Consider the following 17,783-nt stretch of genomic DNA (forward strand, 5'->3'; position numbering starts at 1 on the left):
TGCAGCAGGAGGGGGTCACAGCAGAGATCGCTCCTTCCCCCTCCTCCTCGCAGCATTGGCTCCCCGGTCCCGGAACTCACTCTGAGCTACGGGATCCGGGGAGCCAGTTCTGCGAGGAGGAGGGGGAAGGAGAGACATCTGCTGTGACCCTCCGGCACAGCGGCAGCGGCGGTGGAAGCAACGGTATTGGCGGCAACGGGGGGGGGGGGGGAATCAGGGGGGCGGCAGCAAGATCAGAGGACACCACAGCGGGGGAACACGGCAGCGGGGGACTGAGGATCTTCAGGGGACACATCAGCGGGGGAACACGGCAGCGGGGGACCGGCAATAACGCCCTGGTGCGGCTAGGGGTTAAAGAGGCTCTAACATGGACTCTCACTTGTAAATCATATTTTCTGGGCCTTAAAATCCAAGCCTTTTCATTGTGATGGACAGCAATTAACATGTTATTAATAATTGTCTTTAAAGGGAACTTCTCTGCCCCTTTAAGATGTTCTCTAAGGGCAGAATAGTAATGGCAGAGTTATTGGTTTCGCTACCCTGTCACCTATGTGTGAATATGCAGTAGTTTGGGAGATCTTCTAGTATAAGGCTGGTGCTGTACATGGAAAAGTCATCCCCCACTGCACTGTCACACATAAGTGACACACCAAATGACTTAGCACACTTGTCACCTTTGTAAAGTGGCTGATAGGTTATATTTTAATTTAAAGTGATTACCCCAGAAAGATAAATAGGTCTGAAGGGATGCATTATGTGACATTAAACATGTGCCCCATGTGCCTGCTTTGTTTTGGTTGGTTTCACTTGGCATCCGCTAAGGTGGGTCACTCATAGTCAATTCAGCTGTAATCTCTAGAGTTCGGCGGAAACCAGAAAGTGATCAGATCCATGGGGGAAAGAACAGTACAGGAATGCCAGTTGTTTTACTCAAAAACAGCAAATTTGTATGTGGTACTTATCAGATTTTACTAGTTTTACCAACTTTACTCAGTAGCACAACCCCTTTAAGTTTTAGGAAAGCATTATGTTAGTCCAAGACAATAGTCTTAACTTTTTGTCCTGTTATTTGTAGAGTGTGGTGCAGCGTTTACCAGTAAGTTAGAGGGAATGTTTAAAGACATGGAGTTGTCAAAAGATGTAATGGTGCAATTCAAGCAGGTAAGATCATCTTGTGTTTTTTTTCTCATTTTTTTTAATGAAAAGTCAGTAAACTGCTGGATGTAAACATAGGGGTGCGTTCACACGTACAGGATCTGCAGCAGATCCGCAGCAGATTTGATGACCCAAAATTGATTTGCTTTGAATCTGCAGCTTCAAATCTGCACATCAAATCTGCTGCAGATCCTGTACGTGTGAACGCACCCTAAATGTACTTTATGTAATCTCTTCTTATCCAGATTTTACTCTAAGGAGGATCTAATACCTCCTGGGAAGCCCGTACCTAAGTCAAGGTGCCTTTAAGCGTGCGTTCACACTATGGAATCTGCGTGAATAACATCCTGCAGATTCCACCACTCGCTTCCCATATGACTCTGCACCCGCGCCATAGATTCCATTCTATGCTCGGGCAGATTCCACCGTCCGCCTGAATAATTGACATGTCAATTCTTTGGGCAGATGGAAGAATCTGCCTGAGTATAGAATAGAGTGTATGGCATGGCTGGAGAGTCAAGCAGGAGCACGTGGTGGAACAACAAGTGGACCCACAAAAGCCCACTTGTTAGCTACTGTTTAAAACGGTGCTTCGCAAACTCTGAGGCTGGCCTTACCAGTGAGGCGCCCCTTGTTGGTGAGGAAGTACTGGGGAGGCAGCACAAAATTATTAAGGTATTTTGTACTTTTGTATGGGTATATAAAGCTTAGGAGACAGGTGAAAGGTAGCCTTAGCATTGTTGTCAACTTTTAAATGGACTTCTACCACAGATGATGAGACTCAGACTTCCCCCTTGTAAATCTGGTGGGGCCCGGCATTGTTGGATGAGGTTCCAGTAAAAAAAGTTTGAGAAGCGCTGGTTTAAATGACACTTATATGATATTTAAACACTGTAAATGTGAATCAGTGGTGGTATAGTGGGTCATTTCTCTGTACTAGGCCTCCATGGCTGCTGTCACTAACTATTGCTACAGTCTGCAATAGCTCAGTGTGATACTGTAGTGTTACCTTAATCCCTATGAGCAATTTTGAGCAAACAAGCAAATGTTCATAGATGTTTCACATTCATCTCAAGGGGACAAACTCTCATCTTCATCTCAAGTGGACTGTCAATTGTCGTCTATTTCCATGAGTCCTGTCTCATGTCACTAAATACTATTAAAAACAGTTCAGGCAAGATGTCAGCCCACATAACAATGTGCAAAGTAAAAAATTATCAATACCTTCCCTACTAAAAAAAATGTATTCAATTCCCCATTTTCCCAATTTTAAAGTGTACCTTTATTTAGAGAAGGTATTATTAGAAAAATATTCTGAAACGTGCAACAGCACGCTGCAAATGCCAAGACACATGGTACATATAGATTTTTAGAATTACAAAACTTCTGTAGAAAATAGTAGCTTCCTGTGGAATGACATCTTCAAAGGTCACAGAATATGCTCAGTAATGCTTCACATTAATCCCAAGGGGACAGACTCTGTCTATTGCCATCTATGTCCATGAGTCTTGCTGTATAGCAAGCCACTAAATGCTGTTAAAAACAGATCAGCCAACAATGTAAAAAAGTAAAATAAAAAAAAACTACAGTCAGAAAATACAAACAGATTAGAATAAAAGATTTTTTTTTTTATCTGGCTCTAATCATAAAAACAAAATAGGTGACACTTTCCCTTTAATGGAGCTGAATTATTAGACCACACACAACAGGAGGGTAGGGGTGGTGCTGTTTTTGCTAGGAAGTAGCTGTGGGTTTTTTCAATACTGAATAACCCCTTTAAGGATATTCATTAAAAAAAAACTGCTTTACATTTTAAAACTAGTACATCATAAAACACCTACACAAATTGGGTCTTTTTTGGGGTATTTTCACAATTTATGGAACATTATGGAAAAATGAAGTAAGTTGGTTCTTAAGGGGGTAAGGGCATTATCTAGCATTAGGTAACGAAGGCTGCCTTTCAATGTTAATCTAATCCAGTATAACCCATTTCATTCTATTCATACTATAGATTGTGTACCCTAAAACATAATACATCGTATCTTGGTGTTCCACAGTGTTTTAGAGCTTTTATGCCTTTAGTGTTCTTAGTATAGACATAAAAAGATTTTACCAGACACCATCTTTGCGTTATGTTAAATTCCAGTTTTTGTTGTTTTTTGTTTTTTGAATACAGTATATGCAAAATCACAGTGACCCTGGCAACATAGACTTGACAGTCAATATACTGACAATGGGTTACTGGCCAACCTATACACCAATGGATGTCCACTTACCAACAGAGGTATGCACCTTAAAATTTTTCCCATTGTTAACAACCCTTTGTTTCATGCTATACAGTCAGGGCTGGCCTTAGGGTAGATGGTGCCCTGTGCAGGATTTGCTCCCGCTTGCAGAATCCCCATATAGTAAAGGCCATTCATTGTAGCATCCCCATATAGAGATGGTGCCTGTGGTCCCAAGACCAATGGCTTCTCGCGCTGTCACTCAGGACGCCCTATGCAACTATAAGCATTTCTGTGCCCCAGCACCTGGCAGTGGTTCCGTCACTCGCCTGAGTTTACCGGCTGGTGGTGCCTCCTTTTGATTGATGGGGTGATGCTCTCTTAAGGTCGTCCCTGTATACAGTATTTTTGTATCTTAGGTTAAAGGGCTTGTCCGGGGAGCAGACAAGGTGTTACCTTTCCTCTCTCCCTGGAAACTCCTTTCTGCCTCTTTAGGGGAGGGGTGTGAAGGGCCAGGTACATGCAATGATCACATCTGAACAAAATCGGTATTTATACAGAGGACATGATAGACCTGCATTGTGCTCTGATGGCCATCTATTTTACCTGTGTTTTTTCACTCTTTTGTAGACATGGTCCGGGTTGCTTCTGCTTTATGCTGTTGTGAGAACTATATTAATAAAAAAAAGTCATGTTCTTTTGGAAGACTTGTTTCCCAACTTTTCCATTACTATTTTTTATTCTTATGTTAGTGTGAGTGTGTGTTTTATTATTTGAGCTTTTCTTGCCTTTTCAGATGGTAAAACTTCAGGAAATCTTTAAGACATTTTACCTTGGTAAGCACAGTGGCAGGAGGCTTCAGTGGCAGTCTACATTGGGACATGCGGTTTTGAAAGCCGAGTTTAAACAAGTAAGTGCATGTTGAGGCCTTATCTTACATGATTGCCTCTTGGCCGTCATGTGCTTTATCCTCAGATTGTGTGTTGGCATTTTCCTGCAGAGATTTAGCTACCTGTTTTTCATCTGGCTCCTTTATTATATAACTATTTACCCGTCATGGTAATGTTCTCACTCTAAGGACTGAATCACTACAAACATATTTGTTAGTGGATTATGTTATGCATTTTTACATTTTGCAGAACAGGAGCTTGGGCAACATTCAAGAATGTATTCATACTGTAACTTATAAAGGTAGGTGTTCTGTCTGAAATTAAAGAGCAGGCCACCGAAATGAAAGCCGCTGGAGGTGGTTGGGGAGCAGAAAACTGCCTCAATGTGGGAGTTATACAGTTGCATAACTCCCTTTAACTATAATTGGAGTTACACAAATGCAGTAGCCCTGTGAGCTATGCTGTTTATGTAGCTTTGGGAGTTATGTAAACAGTGTAGCTTGCAGGGCTTACACCATCAGTAGGGGTTACGCCCATACTTCGCCAGGCTCATGTGGGCCAGTGGTGGCTGGGAAGCAATATTGGGGATAGTTTCTATCATTTTAAATTAACTTGACATGTTTAGAGAAGGCGACGCAGATGCAATGACGCGGTAGCTAGAACAAGGAGGCCGGCCGTGTCAGTATGCCTGTGCCGCTTCAGATTGCTACGAAGCGAGCACAGAGTTTAAACAGCGCTGAAGAGGAGAAATACTCCCTGGGCATTGCTACAGACAACGAGGATGGGGAGGAAGACCCAACAGACAACAGGGAAGGACTTGATGTTAGCAAAGGAATGCTTCCAGTTGTTTGTAGAAGTGTGTTTGTGTGTGTATGTGGGGGGGGGGTACAGATTTGCTTTAAAGTAACATTAAATCTAGAAATAAGTGTGAAATATGGTTACCCTCACTTCCAGTGTGCAGCTTTTAAAAAACACAGTTAATCTCTAGAACAGGGGTCCTCAACTGGCGAACCGCGGTCCGAACCCGGACCGCGGAGGCCAGCTGTCCGGACCCCTGGTCAGACCTAACTGCCCCGAATCCGGTCCGTCCCGGGGCGGTTAGGAGGTCCCGCTCCCCACCGCACTGCCTCCCGCCCCATAGGCGTACTGTCCTTAGATGTCAGTACGCCTGTGGGGCTGGGGGCAGTGTCGGTCCGGCCCCCGGCTGATACGCGCTCTGTAGGGATGTCCCGGGGATTCCCCAGCAGAGCGCGCACCACAGACCTCAGTGTACGCTGCCGGCCTGACCTTCCCGGAAGTGCAGGCCGGCGGCGTACGCTGAGGTCACTGATGCGCGCTCTGCTGGGGAATCCCCGGGACATCCCTACAGAGCGCGTATCAGCCGGGGGCCGGACCGACGGGAAGAGAAGAAGACAGCCGCAGCGGGGAACGAGGTGCTAGGTGAGTTGTTTTTGTTATTTTCTTTTTCTGTCTGGGGGGCATCTACAAGGGGAGAGCGCACAGGTGGACTATATACTACAGGAGGGACCTCACAGGGGGCTATATACTACTGAGGGGGCTATATACTACTGGGGGGAACGCACAGGGGGCTATATACTACAGGGGGGAGCTCACAGGGGGGCTATATACTACTTGGGAGGAGCTCACGGGGGCTATATACTACTGGGGGGAGCTCACAGGGGGCTATATACTACAGGGGGGCTATATACTACTGGGGGGAGCTCACAGGGGGCTATATACTACTGGGGGACAGCGCACAGGGGGCTATATACTACAGGGGGAGAGCGCACAGGGGGGCTATATACTACTGGGGGGAGCTCACAGGGGGCTATATACTACTGGGGGACAGCGCACAGGGGGCTATATACTACAGGGGGAGAGCGCACAGGGGGGCTATATACTACTGGGGGGAGCTCACAGGGGGCTATATTCTACAGGGGGAGAGCGCACGGGGAGGCTATATACTACTGGGGGGAGCTCACAGGGGGCTATATACTACAGGGGGAGAGCGCACAGGGGGGCTATATACTACTGGGGGAGCAACAGGGGGCTATATACTACTGAGGGAGAGCGCACAAGGGGGGCTATACACTACTGGGGGAGCAACAGGGGGGCTATATACTACCAGGGCAGTCACCCCCTTTGTACCTAATATCAAAGGCCTGGTGAGAGAGAAAAAAATGCCAGTTTTCCCGCTAATAAGCAGCAATTCTGTATATAAATAGTTGAACGTTTGTGACAAATTAACAAAACACGTTTCCTACTGATGTTCAGCTCGGACCTTCACCTGACAATAGACCCCGGTAAGTGGACCCTCACTAAAAGTTGTTGAGTACCCCTGCTCTAGAATGAAGGGATGGGGCATAACAATTATATTTCTCCTACAGCAAACAAGGCTGATCCTCTTGGAAACACAGAACAGATTTCATATATATATTTCAGTTTTACTTGTACAATGAGACAAAGTAGGATTTAAAAAAGGATATTAGGGAAGTAATTGATGTTTTTTTGTTTTGTTTTGTTTTTTTATCTTTGTTACTACTCCTTTAAGCATTTCTTTCAGTGTTTGTTTAGGTGCGTTCACACGTACAGGACCTGCAGCAGATTTGATGGTGCAGATTTGAAGTTGCAGATTCAAAGCAAATCTGCACCATCAAATCTGCTGCAGATCCTGTACGTGTGAATCGGCCGTATGTTTTTTTTTTAGCGCCGCTGAGTTCTAATGCGGGTGCATCCGCTCTGTTGTGTGAACTGACAGGGTTTTCTGCACCCGCTATTCATTGAATAGCGGCCGCAGAAAACTGACATGTCGGTTTCTCACAGCACAGCTAGGGATCCTGGCCGGAGTGTATACTATGTGTTTACACGCCGGCCGGGATTCCCTCAGCCTTCAGCACAACGTAAGTTCTGTACTAATCACGGCCATTGCTACTTTGTGTGAACGTGGACTTAGAGTGTATTTTTTGTGCTTCATGTCTGGCATTTTTTACTGTTTTAAGTTGTGTGGTTTTTCTTCTTTTTCTTTAAAACTCATGTCATGTGGCACTGATAGTATCTTACTTTAACCACTGCTTAGTCACACCGTTCATGAAACAAGTTCCTCAAGCCTGCGATATCTAAAAATAAGTTTTTATCATAAGAGATCACACAGCAAGCAAACACCCTTCCTGAAATTAGTGTTAATCTAATGATAGTAACTATGAGTAGAGACTGAGGCCTGAGTACTCCAGTGAAACCTGAACCTTTGTGTGTGTGTGTGTATATATGTATATATATATATATATATATATATATTATAATATATGCAATAGATTATTCAGCAGCTGAATTGTTGGTGGTGCCAGTGGATCCTGTCTTGACCGCACGCAACAAGTATTCATGTATGAAAGTGAGGTTTCCTCCTACTCAGTCCACCATTGTGGAAAAAAATGTTAAATAGTAATTTTCTCTCAAATTACCACCTGGCCACTCTGGCTATTCACAATAATGTTTAGTAACATTTTATTGCAGTTTGATTGAGTCACTGTTTCATGCAAGACGAGACTGGCTGAAATGAATCCCAGCGCACCTACTCGGTTGCTGTAATATTTCCATAGAGATAATACACTTCTCTTACCGCTTCATACTTTGTTTTCATGGGACTTAATACCACTTTACAATTACAATAAATACAATACACTTTAAAATTACACTGAAGGTACGTGAATGTGGCCATATCATAATGTAATAGGACAAGATTTATATAATAAGTATTTTCCAGGTGCATATAGTGTGCTAGTAATAAGCTCATAGAATTCAGTTGTGTACTAAAAACTCATTTTTTTCATTATTGCTAGATGAATGGTGCATGACATGGAGATCTCATTGCTTCTGCATCTTTATAGTGTTTTTTTGTTCTGTTTTGGGGGATATCTAGGAGAAGAAAGAGCTTCAGGTATCTTTGTTTCAAACACTGGTGCTACTCATGTTCAATGAGGGAGATGAATTCAGCTTTGAAGAAATTAAACTGGCCACAGGAATAGGTGAGAGAACCTTTATTTTCTTAATATACTAAGCATAAAGTTCACTTACATTTACACCCATTGGTCCTCATTTATTATTTAACACCTGGCTATGTTTACACACAGTATTCTTGCTCAGTATATTGGTCAGTATTTATCAACCAAAACCAGCAGTGGATTGAATGTTCACACACTGTTGAAATGTAGTGGATGACCATCATTTAATGGCAAATAATTGCTGCTGTTTTAAAACAATGGCCGTTATTTGCCATTAATGGTGGCCATCCACTCAATTTCAACAGTGTGTGAACAGAGCCTTTCTGTGTTTTCAATCCACTCCTGGTTTTGGTTGCAAAATACTGAGCAAAAATACTGTATGGGGACCTAGGCAGAAATTGCACAGGTTAAGTGTATGTTCACACTGAGTAAAAGTGGCGGAAATCCTCGCAGAGCCCCTACCATGGACTCCACTCGGAATCCCGCCTGCCTCAGTGTGTCAGTGCGATGCCTTGCACACCTCCGATCTCAGCTCAAAGAATTTTTATGCAAGGTGCCCTGCATAGGTATAAAAAAAAACACAGTAAAAGTTGGTTGGGTATTCATAAGTGCCATCAGGGGCACGAGTGGAAAGTAAGATCTTGGGTCTTAGATAATGAAAGTGATGGAAGAAGGGGGGCATGGGTAAAAATAGAGAATATAGAGTCTCACAAGATGGGTCATTATAGATGTATAGAACAAAAAAATAAACACTGATGCTTTCCAAAGAAGAGATCTATCAGTCAATGCCAGTAGGGTTAGGAGAAACTGCTGGGTACAGCCCCAGTGACATGCGATTCAGGCAGCTTAAAAGTAATGATAAGCTTACTTTAAGGTGGAGCTAAGTTGGTTATGTATAAAAAGGGTGGGTGAAATTGCAAAATTTCCTTTTTGTTTGTCACATGCGTTTTTTGACTCTTTGTGATATTTACCTGTATGAATAGACTGCAGTAAGAGGACAAAAATATATACATTTTATGTGCTCAAAAAAAAAAATTGCATAACCCAATTATAGGGGTACTGGGTCTTCTGGGAAAAATATTTTTAAATCAACTGGTGTCAGAAAGTTATACAGATTTGTAATCTACTTCTCTTTAAGAAACTCAAGTCTTCCAGCACTTATCAGCTGCTGTATGCCCTACAGTATTCCTTCCAGTCTAAGACAAAGCTATATAAGGGTGCGTACAGGATCTGCAGCAGATTTGAAGTTGCAGATTCAAAACAAATGTGCGGCTTTAAATCTGGGCCATCAAATCTGCTGCAGATCCTGTACATGTGAATGCACCCTTAGGCTAGGTTCATACTGTGTTTTTGCTGTCCATTTAATGTTTTCATTTGATGGGCAAAAGGATGGTAAAAGCAGATGCAGTAGTATGCCATCCATCGGCTTCCATTTCCATTGACTTACATTAAAAAATAAATAAATTAGTTTAAAAAAAATATATATATATATATATATATATATATATATATATTTATTTAGGGCACACAAAAACATGGTTGATCATGTTTTTCTGTACGATAAAATTAAACGTTCAGAAATGGATACAATCAAATGCAAAAACGCAGTGTGATCCTTGCCTAACTAGCAACCATTGATTAAAAAACACTTTTTCTTCTTCTTCCCTGGAGTGCCCTTTTAAATAAGCATGTAACAATAAGCAACGCGTATTTACTTAGAAGGGGTGATGTCAGGAAAAAATAGGTCTGTACTTGTTTCAAATATACAAGCATTTCCTAAAATGTATCGTTTGAGAGATAGACTTTCTAATCACCCATGTGCCTGCATTGTTTGCTGTTGCCCTTGGTTAAAGCCTGCCAGGCATCCACTAGGTTGGGTCGCTAATGCTCAGTTCAGTTGCAGTCACATGATCTTTTCACAACACATAAAAGACACAACAAACATACAATGTATGTTACATTAACTCAAATGCTTCCCTGCCCTCAGTATGCGTTGAGTAATATAGGGCGCAGTTAACAATCGTAATGCAATTTGTAAAAGTACAAGAAAGGTATTCCATATTAACTATATGTATATAGGGTATATCAGTTAACACCATATGGTACTTTTTCCCTAAAAAAAAAAAGCAGGTAATGTGTATCCATATTGTTGAAGAAGTCTCACATGTCACATGCAAATATTCAAACAATAAACTCTGTTAAACATTAACTGAGGCAGCCTAGGTTATTTACTTTTAAAACATAGTATTTAACTACATAGAGATGACACTTATGCCATGTAGATAAAATGAAGACCAATATATTACTAATTTCCACTATGTTGTGGTGCTTACATTTCCTTTACAGAGGATAGTGAACTGCGACGGACTCTACAGTCGCTTGCTTGTGGTAAAGCAAGAGTGCTTAACAAAACACCAAAGAGTAAGGATGTGGAAGATAGAGACAAGTTTATCTTCAATGGGGACTTTAAGCACAAATTATATAGAATAAAGATCAACCAAATTCAGATGAAAGAAACGGTGAGATACCTCATTTAATAGTTTTGTTATATTTTTTGCCTTTTTTTTTTTTTTTACCATTTATACTTTTTTTCTGAAGAGGTACTGCCATTATTAAAAATAAAGTTTGATATCAGAGAGACGGGTCAAAGTTTTTATATAGTTTAAATGTTCAGACCCCAACTGATCAAGAGAAAGAGCTCGCAGAAGTCCATGGTTTGTTTATTCTCTCGCGTCTCTGTGTCACATGCCCAAGACAATCTCATAATGTAATGGCCCTATTCCACGGAACGATTATCGTTCATTTTCGGACGATATCGACCGCTACGGACGATAATCGTTCCGTGGAATAGAGTGCAACGATCAGCCGACATCGTTCATGTCGGCTGATCGTTGCAGTCGCTTGTTTTTCAACATGTTGAAAAACAAGCGACTGATATAGCAGCGATCTGCTGCCGTCGCTCCGCTGAATAGGAGCATCGGCAGCAGACGCTGCTATATCCTATGGGCTGCCCGGACGATCAGCGATCCTCCGAGCAGCCCCCCCGCAGCTCCCCGCCGCCCCTCCCGCACTCACCCGCTCGCTGCAGCCGCGTTGAATAGCGGCGGCAGCGAGCGGCGAACGAGGAGCAAACGAGCGCTAATAGCGCTCGTTTGCTCCTCTAAAACGGCCCGTGGAATAGGGCCATAAGTCTATGGAACCATCTTGGTTTCGTAGACATAGAGCAGAGAGAGAAGTGCACAGCCAGACACTTGTCTCCCTACTCGTATTACTGATTAGTAGGTGAACACTCAGATTGTTTCTAGAATGGCAGGTACACTTTGGGTCCTTTTACATTGGGTGATTTGTCGGCCGTGGGGGCCGCAAACGAGCGCTGATCAGTGAGATCGGCATATATCTGTGCTGACAGTTTGCTGGATGCACATAACCCTAATTACCCAGGACAAAGAGTGGCCGACAACAATAAATTTAAATGCCTGCTCTAAAGACCTGATCAGCTAAAGATCAGGCGTTTCTCCCATCCACAGCTGATCTTTGCCACTTTTACACTTATGGTACTTTTACATGGAGCGATAATTCACCCAATCGCATGATTAACTATTCCGAATGAACAATGTGTTTTTTATAACGATCAGCGTTTAGACGGAACGATATTACGTACAGAAAAATTGTTTTGCGGTTGTTTTGCGATCGTTTAAGCCTATCTCACACATAGCTTAAATTGGTTAAAGACTATTTACACTGAACCATCTGCGAATGTTTTGCAAACGACCAACGATGATTTGAGAACTTGTTGAAAGATCAAAATGAACAATTTCTCACTCGTCGCTTGATTGTTCGCTGTGTTTACACGGAACGATTATCTCACAAATGCGATAGTTATCGTGCAAATTCGAACGATAATCGTTCCGTGTAAAACCACCATTACTTTTCACACTTAACAGATTGCTTGCAGATTTGCACAGGTACAGTCAGTAGCGGGGGACTGTACAATACATGTGAAATAATATAAAATCTTATTAACATGCAAAAATTTTTCCCACACAAACTGACCTGCAGTGCAGATTTTACCATAATAATATTTGTTTGTATAGCGCCAACAGATCCCAAAGCATGTCAGATTCTGTTTCGGATTTTATCTGCTGTAAATCCACACCAAAATCCTCACGTAACATGAAACCTGTAGCATTAAAATTCACTATGCAGATTATTAATGTCTATGATGTATTTGCAGGTGGAAGAACAGGTTACCACGACAGAAAGAGTTTTCCAAGACAGACAGTACCAGATTGATGCAGCAATTGTACGCATTATGAAAATGAGAAAAACCCTTACGCACAACCTTCTGGTCTCGGAGCTATATAATCAACTGAAATTCCCTGTAAAGGTACAGATAGCTTTTCTGTGTGTGGTGTTTTATATAAAATATTTAATTTAAACTTCTTCACGACAGCCCACAATATGTATACATCAGCAATTGTGAGAAGGTGTATGGTGCAGGCTTTGAAGCTGAGCCCGCGCCATACACAGCAGGTGTTTTCTGCTTTGTGCTAATTAGCTATCCTGCCAATGTCAGTCATATAACCAATAGCTATTGCAGCATTTAAATGTCTGAATGACAGATGCCACACCTATTGGGTGTCCGATCAGCACCCCCAAAACTTGATTTGGGGGGGGGGGGGCGATCAGAGGTCTTTACATATGTTATGTTCCGTCGCTGACGAAGCAGAGCACCCATCTACCTAAACTATGCAATGCTATCGTCAGCCATGCATCGCTATTACACGTAGCAATGCGTAGTCGGCGACTGATGATATCAACTCCTAGACGATCTAGGATGTACCAGTACGCCTTGGGGGACGGTCCCCAGACAACCCTGGGCGTACCGGTACATCCTGTGCTATGAAGTGTTTGCAATTTAATGATTGCAGGTAAAAGTCCCCCAAGGGGACTTAAAATGTGTAAAAAAAAAAAAAAAAAAAAATGTTTTTATAAATGCCCCTCCCCCAATAAAAATGTAAATTACCCCCCCCCCTTTCCCATTATATAAATAAAACATATAAAAATAAATAAACATATAATATATCGTAGCGTGCGTAATTTTTCGATTTATTGAAATATAACAATCTTCATGGCGAATGGCGTAACCGAAAAGAGGGGGAAAAAGTGCCAGGATTACCGATTTTGTTTTTTTTGTTTGTTTGTTTTTGTTTTTGTTACATTATATATATAAAAAAAAGTATTAAAAAGTGATCAAAATGTCCGAGCTTCACAAATAAATGTGGTATTGATAAAAACTAGAGATCATGGCGCAAAAAATGACATCTCATACAGCCCCGTAGGTGAAAAACTAAAACATTTTATAAGAGTCGCAATAGGCCCATTTTATTAATACTTAAATTGCAAATAAAAAGGATTTCATAAAATATATATGTGTGTGTATATAAATAAAAAAAAACATTAGAGAATCTGTGTAAACCTGCGGACTGACCTATAGAATAAGGTATAGAATAAGGATATCATGTCGCTTTTACCGTATAGTGCATTACGTAAACACAGGAACCCCCCAAACATTACCATATTGCATTCTTTTTTTACGATTACAACAATTTGTCTTCATAAATAATATTTTGGGGGTTCCATCATACATGTTATGGTGGAATGAAAGACGCTAATACAAAGTACAACTATTCCTGTAAAAAACAAGCTCTTACGTGGCCCTGTAGATAGAAAAATGAAAGTGCTAGAGCTCTTAATAGAGGAGGAGGAAAAAATGAAAACACAAAAATGAAAATTTGCGCAGTCCACTGGGTCATTTTGTGCTTGGTCCTCTAAGGGTTAAGTCAGGACCGATGATTGTTGTCATTGGCTGATCGTTGTCTTTATTACACGGAGCAATAATCTGCGGAATTGGCCTGATTCGGCAGATTATTGCTCCATGCAACAGAGCGCTTACACTACAGAGACTGGCACCAGTCCTGTCTCTGCAGTTGCTGCAGGAGTGTGGCTCTGTTTTGCAGCCGACTTCCACCACGAATTGAGTGGCCTCTGCTTCTAAGTGCACCCAATCACCTGACTGCTACTTCTATTTGCTTCAATGTCCATTTAGGTGGAAATTACAAATTGAATCCCTGCTGCGGACTCCACTCGGAACTCCTCCTGCTTCATTGTTAAGTATAGGGCGCCTCTGCTCTCTGCTGAAAGAATTGACAAGTCAATTCTTTCAGCAGAGGCCCCCTATACTTAACATTGGGCAGTGAGGCAGGTGGAATTTCGAGTGGAGTCTGCGGCGAGGATTCCGCTTTGAATTCCCACCTGGTTTCCGCAGTGTGAATGGACCCTTATAGAGAACACTTAAGCTTCATTTGTTTGTTGCTCAGTAATAAACTGATTATGTGTCTTCCAGCCTGGAGACCTGAAGAAGAGGATTGAGTCATTAATTGATAGAGACTACATGGAAAGGGACAAAGAAAACTCAAAGCAGTACCATTATCTGGCATGAGGAGCCTGTTGTCGCTGCTGCTGCAGTGTGATGAAGAGCTAGAGAAACATCAAGTGCTCACCCAAGGTTTATTGCCAAGAGTATTGCAGCAGTTGTTTGACATCCCAGCATCAATAAACCTTAGTAATATTCTATAGGTGTTTTAGGTAATTTTTTGTTTGTGTGGCTGTTTAAAGGATGTTTTACTAGTTCTTTTGGCATAAACACATAATAACATGTAGACTTCTGTTCCCCCCAGTCTGCAGTGATATATACTATTTTTCCTTCATATCCTTCCATATTGTTTTGGCTTGTCACACACATCACCACTGCAACACTAAATAGGCCCTTAATGCTGCAATCCTTATTATTGGCTGAGAGAAGAATTACAGTGCAGGAGCCTTAGCTAGTATATACTCTGATCTTCTATAGACCTACAACTAAACTAACAACTGTAGGTCTTGGCTGTAATGTTGGGTACCTACTTTACAGTCTAATCCTCAAAGTGTATGTGAAATTGGGAGTCTGTGAGCATAAGTAAAGCCCTATTGTGGCACAATGCCACCGGCATTTACTCCCTATCTAATTTAGGGTGAACCATTTCTGCTTTCAATGTCATTTAACTCTATTTTTGGACAATATAAGACATAACAGCTTCTCTGTGTCTATGTGCTGAATAACATATATACCAACGATTCTGCCCAACTTTCACTTGTAATGTAAAATGTAATAGATCCCTCTCTTGTGGAATCAGAATATTCATACATTTGACATCGACTGACTAGTCATTGTCTCGTTCTGATGTCATAACACTGCAGATAGCCATTGGTGGAGATGACGGAGTTCAGCAAAGGTCTACTTTACCTGGGTGATTAATCAAGGTCACTTGTATTACTGCACTAGAGCATTGTGGGTGCTCTTACCATTGCACATAAAATGTAGTGAACGATATTGCTGCCTTCAGATGTCATTGACCTTTATTAATCATTTCTTTCGGAGCACTTAGGGTTTTTGAAAGAAAAGCCTCACCACAAATAAGTTATTGCTGCCGTTTCCAGAAGAGCTTTCAATATGCAATTTCTAAGCGTAAATGACATTTGAATGAGGACATTTGTACACTGTAAACAATGTAAAAAGATATGGGTATTTGCATTTGCTAATAAAATTATTTAAGGCACAAATGACTTCTTTTTGTACAGAATGTGAATTACTGTGTACTTTGGCACCAGATTTTAAATATAGAATAGTATTCCCATTTCACTTTTCCTGAACCATTTTCCCTTGCATATGTCACCCAGGTTTTACGTTACAGTTTTACTAGCAGAATGTCATTGAGTTTGGCTCAAGGGTAATAACTACGACTCACTGCATACAACCCTACCGCTGTCTCTTGAGCACAAGCATAAACTGTGTGGTTGGACCTGACATTACATTGGAACAGTTTGAAAGACTGGATCTACCACCAATGAAATGTTTCCAAAGCTGCCTCATGGATCTAATGGGCATTTCCACTGACCACTAAACATGGTGCCAGTGGGAACAACAAGAACGAAGCTTCATGCACAGGAGCTCCAGAACAAAATCCAGATTATCCAGGGGTGGTGAAGCATAACTAAAATTATCTTAATTATTCTTATGTTATTGCCTTCTCTGTTGTGTATTATTAGGAGGATGCATCTAAGAGATTCTCTAGGAGCATGGGGAAAAAATAAAATAGGATTTGCAGGTGCAGATTATCTACTTATTATGGTCGTGAGGAATGCATTGCTAAAATGATAGTGGCAGAGGTTCCATCCATGGCCACTTTTTTGTCCTCCATGAAGTATTTATTTTCTGGCATATGATTAAAGAGACTCTGTCAGCAGGTTTCTGCTATCCTATCTAAGGGTAGCATAAACTAGTGACAGAGAAGCTAAAGAGAATGATGTATCACTGACATTGTTTTGTGCAGCTGATTTGACGATATACTTCTGAATAACATGGACAACAAGTAGTCCTCTCCATTATGTGTGTGAGCCCAGTAGACCTCGATATTAATGAAAAGTACAAAACTCCACCCACTAGCTGTTTGTTGGCGGTTATCTATTCATGCTGTGTATAGGCAGTTAGCTGTCAGTCAGCAGCTGGAGGACAGGGGAAGGGTGTGGCAACAATCCCATTCTCCTGCATATTAGGAGAACTGCTGAATGATGTAAGTAATACACTGATCTGTTCAGCGTCCCTCATTTAAGGTAGCATAATCCTAAAGTATCCCCCCCCCCCCCCAGTATAGCCCCTATTACTCAGGACGACATAGAGGAGAAAGCTATTACACACGCCGGCAGAGAGCGGGCAAATGCAGGCTGCCCGGGTGATCACTAGATCATCTGGGCAGCCCATAGAGGATAGTGGCGTTCTGCTGACGCCACTCCTATTTTGTAAAGCGACCGCAGCTGATCGCTGCTGTCCCAGTCCTTTGTCTTTCAACATGTTGAAAGACAAACAACAGCAACGATCAGGCGACATCGCTCATGACGGCTGATCATTGCCTTCTATTACACGGGACGATAATCGTTCTTTGTAATAGGGCCTTAAGCGGTAGGTCAGGGTTTTTACTCACATCTTTTCCTGCTGCAGAAACAGGACCTTTGCTACCGGGTCATCATATAAATTTAAAACCCCTTAACAAATTCCTCAAGTATCAGAACATGGATTCAGTAAAGACTACAGTAAAGTTGCTCATGAAGGAATTGTTACATGACCTCCATAGACTTGAAAGACGCTTACTTACATGTGCCTATACATCCAGACTTCCAAAAGTACCTAAGGTTAGAGCAATTTGGTTAAACAAAAGACTGGTGCATCTTCAATTTCAGACATTACCATTTGGAATCGGCATAGCTCCCAGAGTGTGTTCAAAGATCGTGGCAGAGACGGCGGCCGACAGAAGAGAAGGACACGGTTTGCTTATACCATACTTGGACTTGTTTTTGTTTGTTGCCGGTGAGTACTTTTTCAGCCACTTACCAATATGCCATATGTTCAGTAACATTGT

General features: G+C 41.9%; 1 protein-coding gene across 1 annotated transcript in view; it reads left to right on the forward strand.

Moving 5' to 3' along the window:
• The window catches only part of CUL4A (cullin 4A), a 49,631-nt gene extending 33,698 nt beyond the window's left edge, over positions 1-15,933 (forward strand). The window contains exons 15-21 of the mRNA XM_069970798.1: positions 1,076-1,161; positions 3,332-3,439; positions 4,177-4,290; positions 8,187-8,292; positions 10,615-10,787; positions 12,503-12,655; positions 14,675-15,933. Coding sequence (XP_069826899.1) covers positions 1,076-1,161; positions 3,332-3,439; positions 4,177-4,290; positions 8,187-8,292; positions 10,615-10,787; positions 12,503-12,655; positions 14,675-14,770 — 836 coding nt within the window. The 3' untranslated portion in view covers positions 14,771-15,933. The remainder of the gene's footprint in view (positions 1-1,075; positions 1,162-3,331; positions 3,440-4,176; positions 4,291-8,186; positions 8,293-10,614; positions 10,788-12,502; positions 12,656-14,674) is intronic.
• Positions 15,934-17,783: the final 1,850 nt, after the last annotated feature.

The sequence above is a fragment of the Dendropsophus ebraccatus genome, chromosome 5 (genome assembly GCF_027789765.1).
Source record: "Dendropsophus ebraccatus isolate aDenEbr1 chromosome 5, aDenEbr1.pat, whole genome shotgun sequence".
Taxonomy (NCBI): Eukaryota; Metazoa; Chordata; class Amphibia; order Anura; family Hylidae; genus Dendropsophus; species Dendropsophus ebraccatus.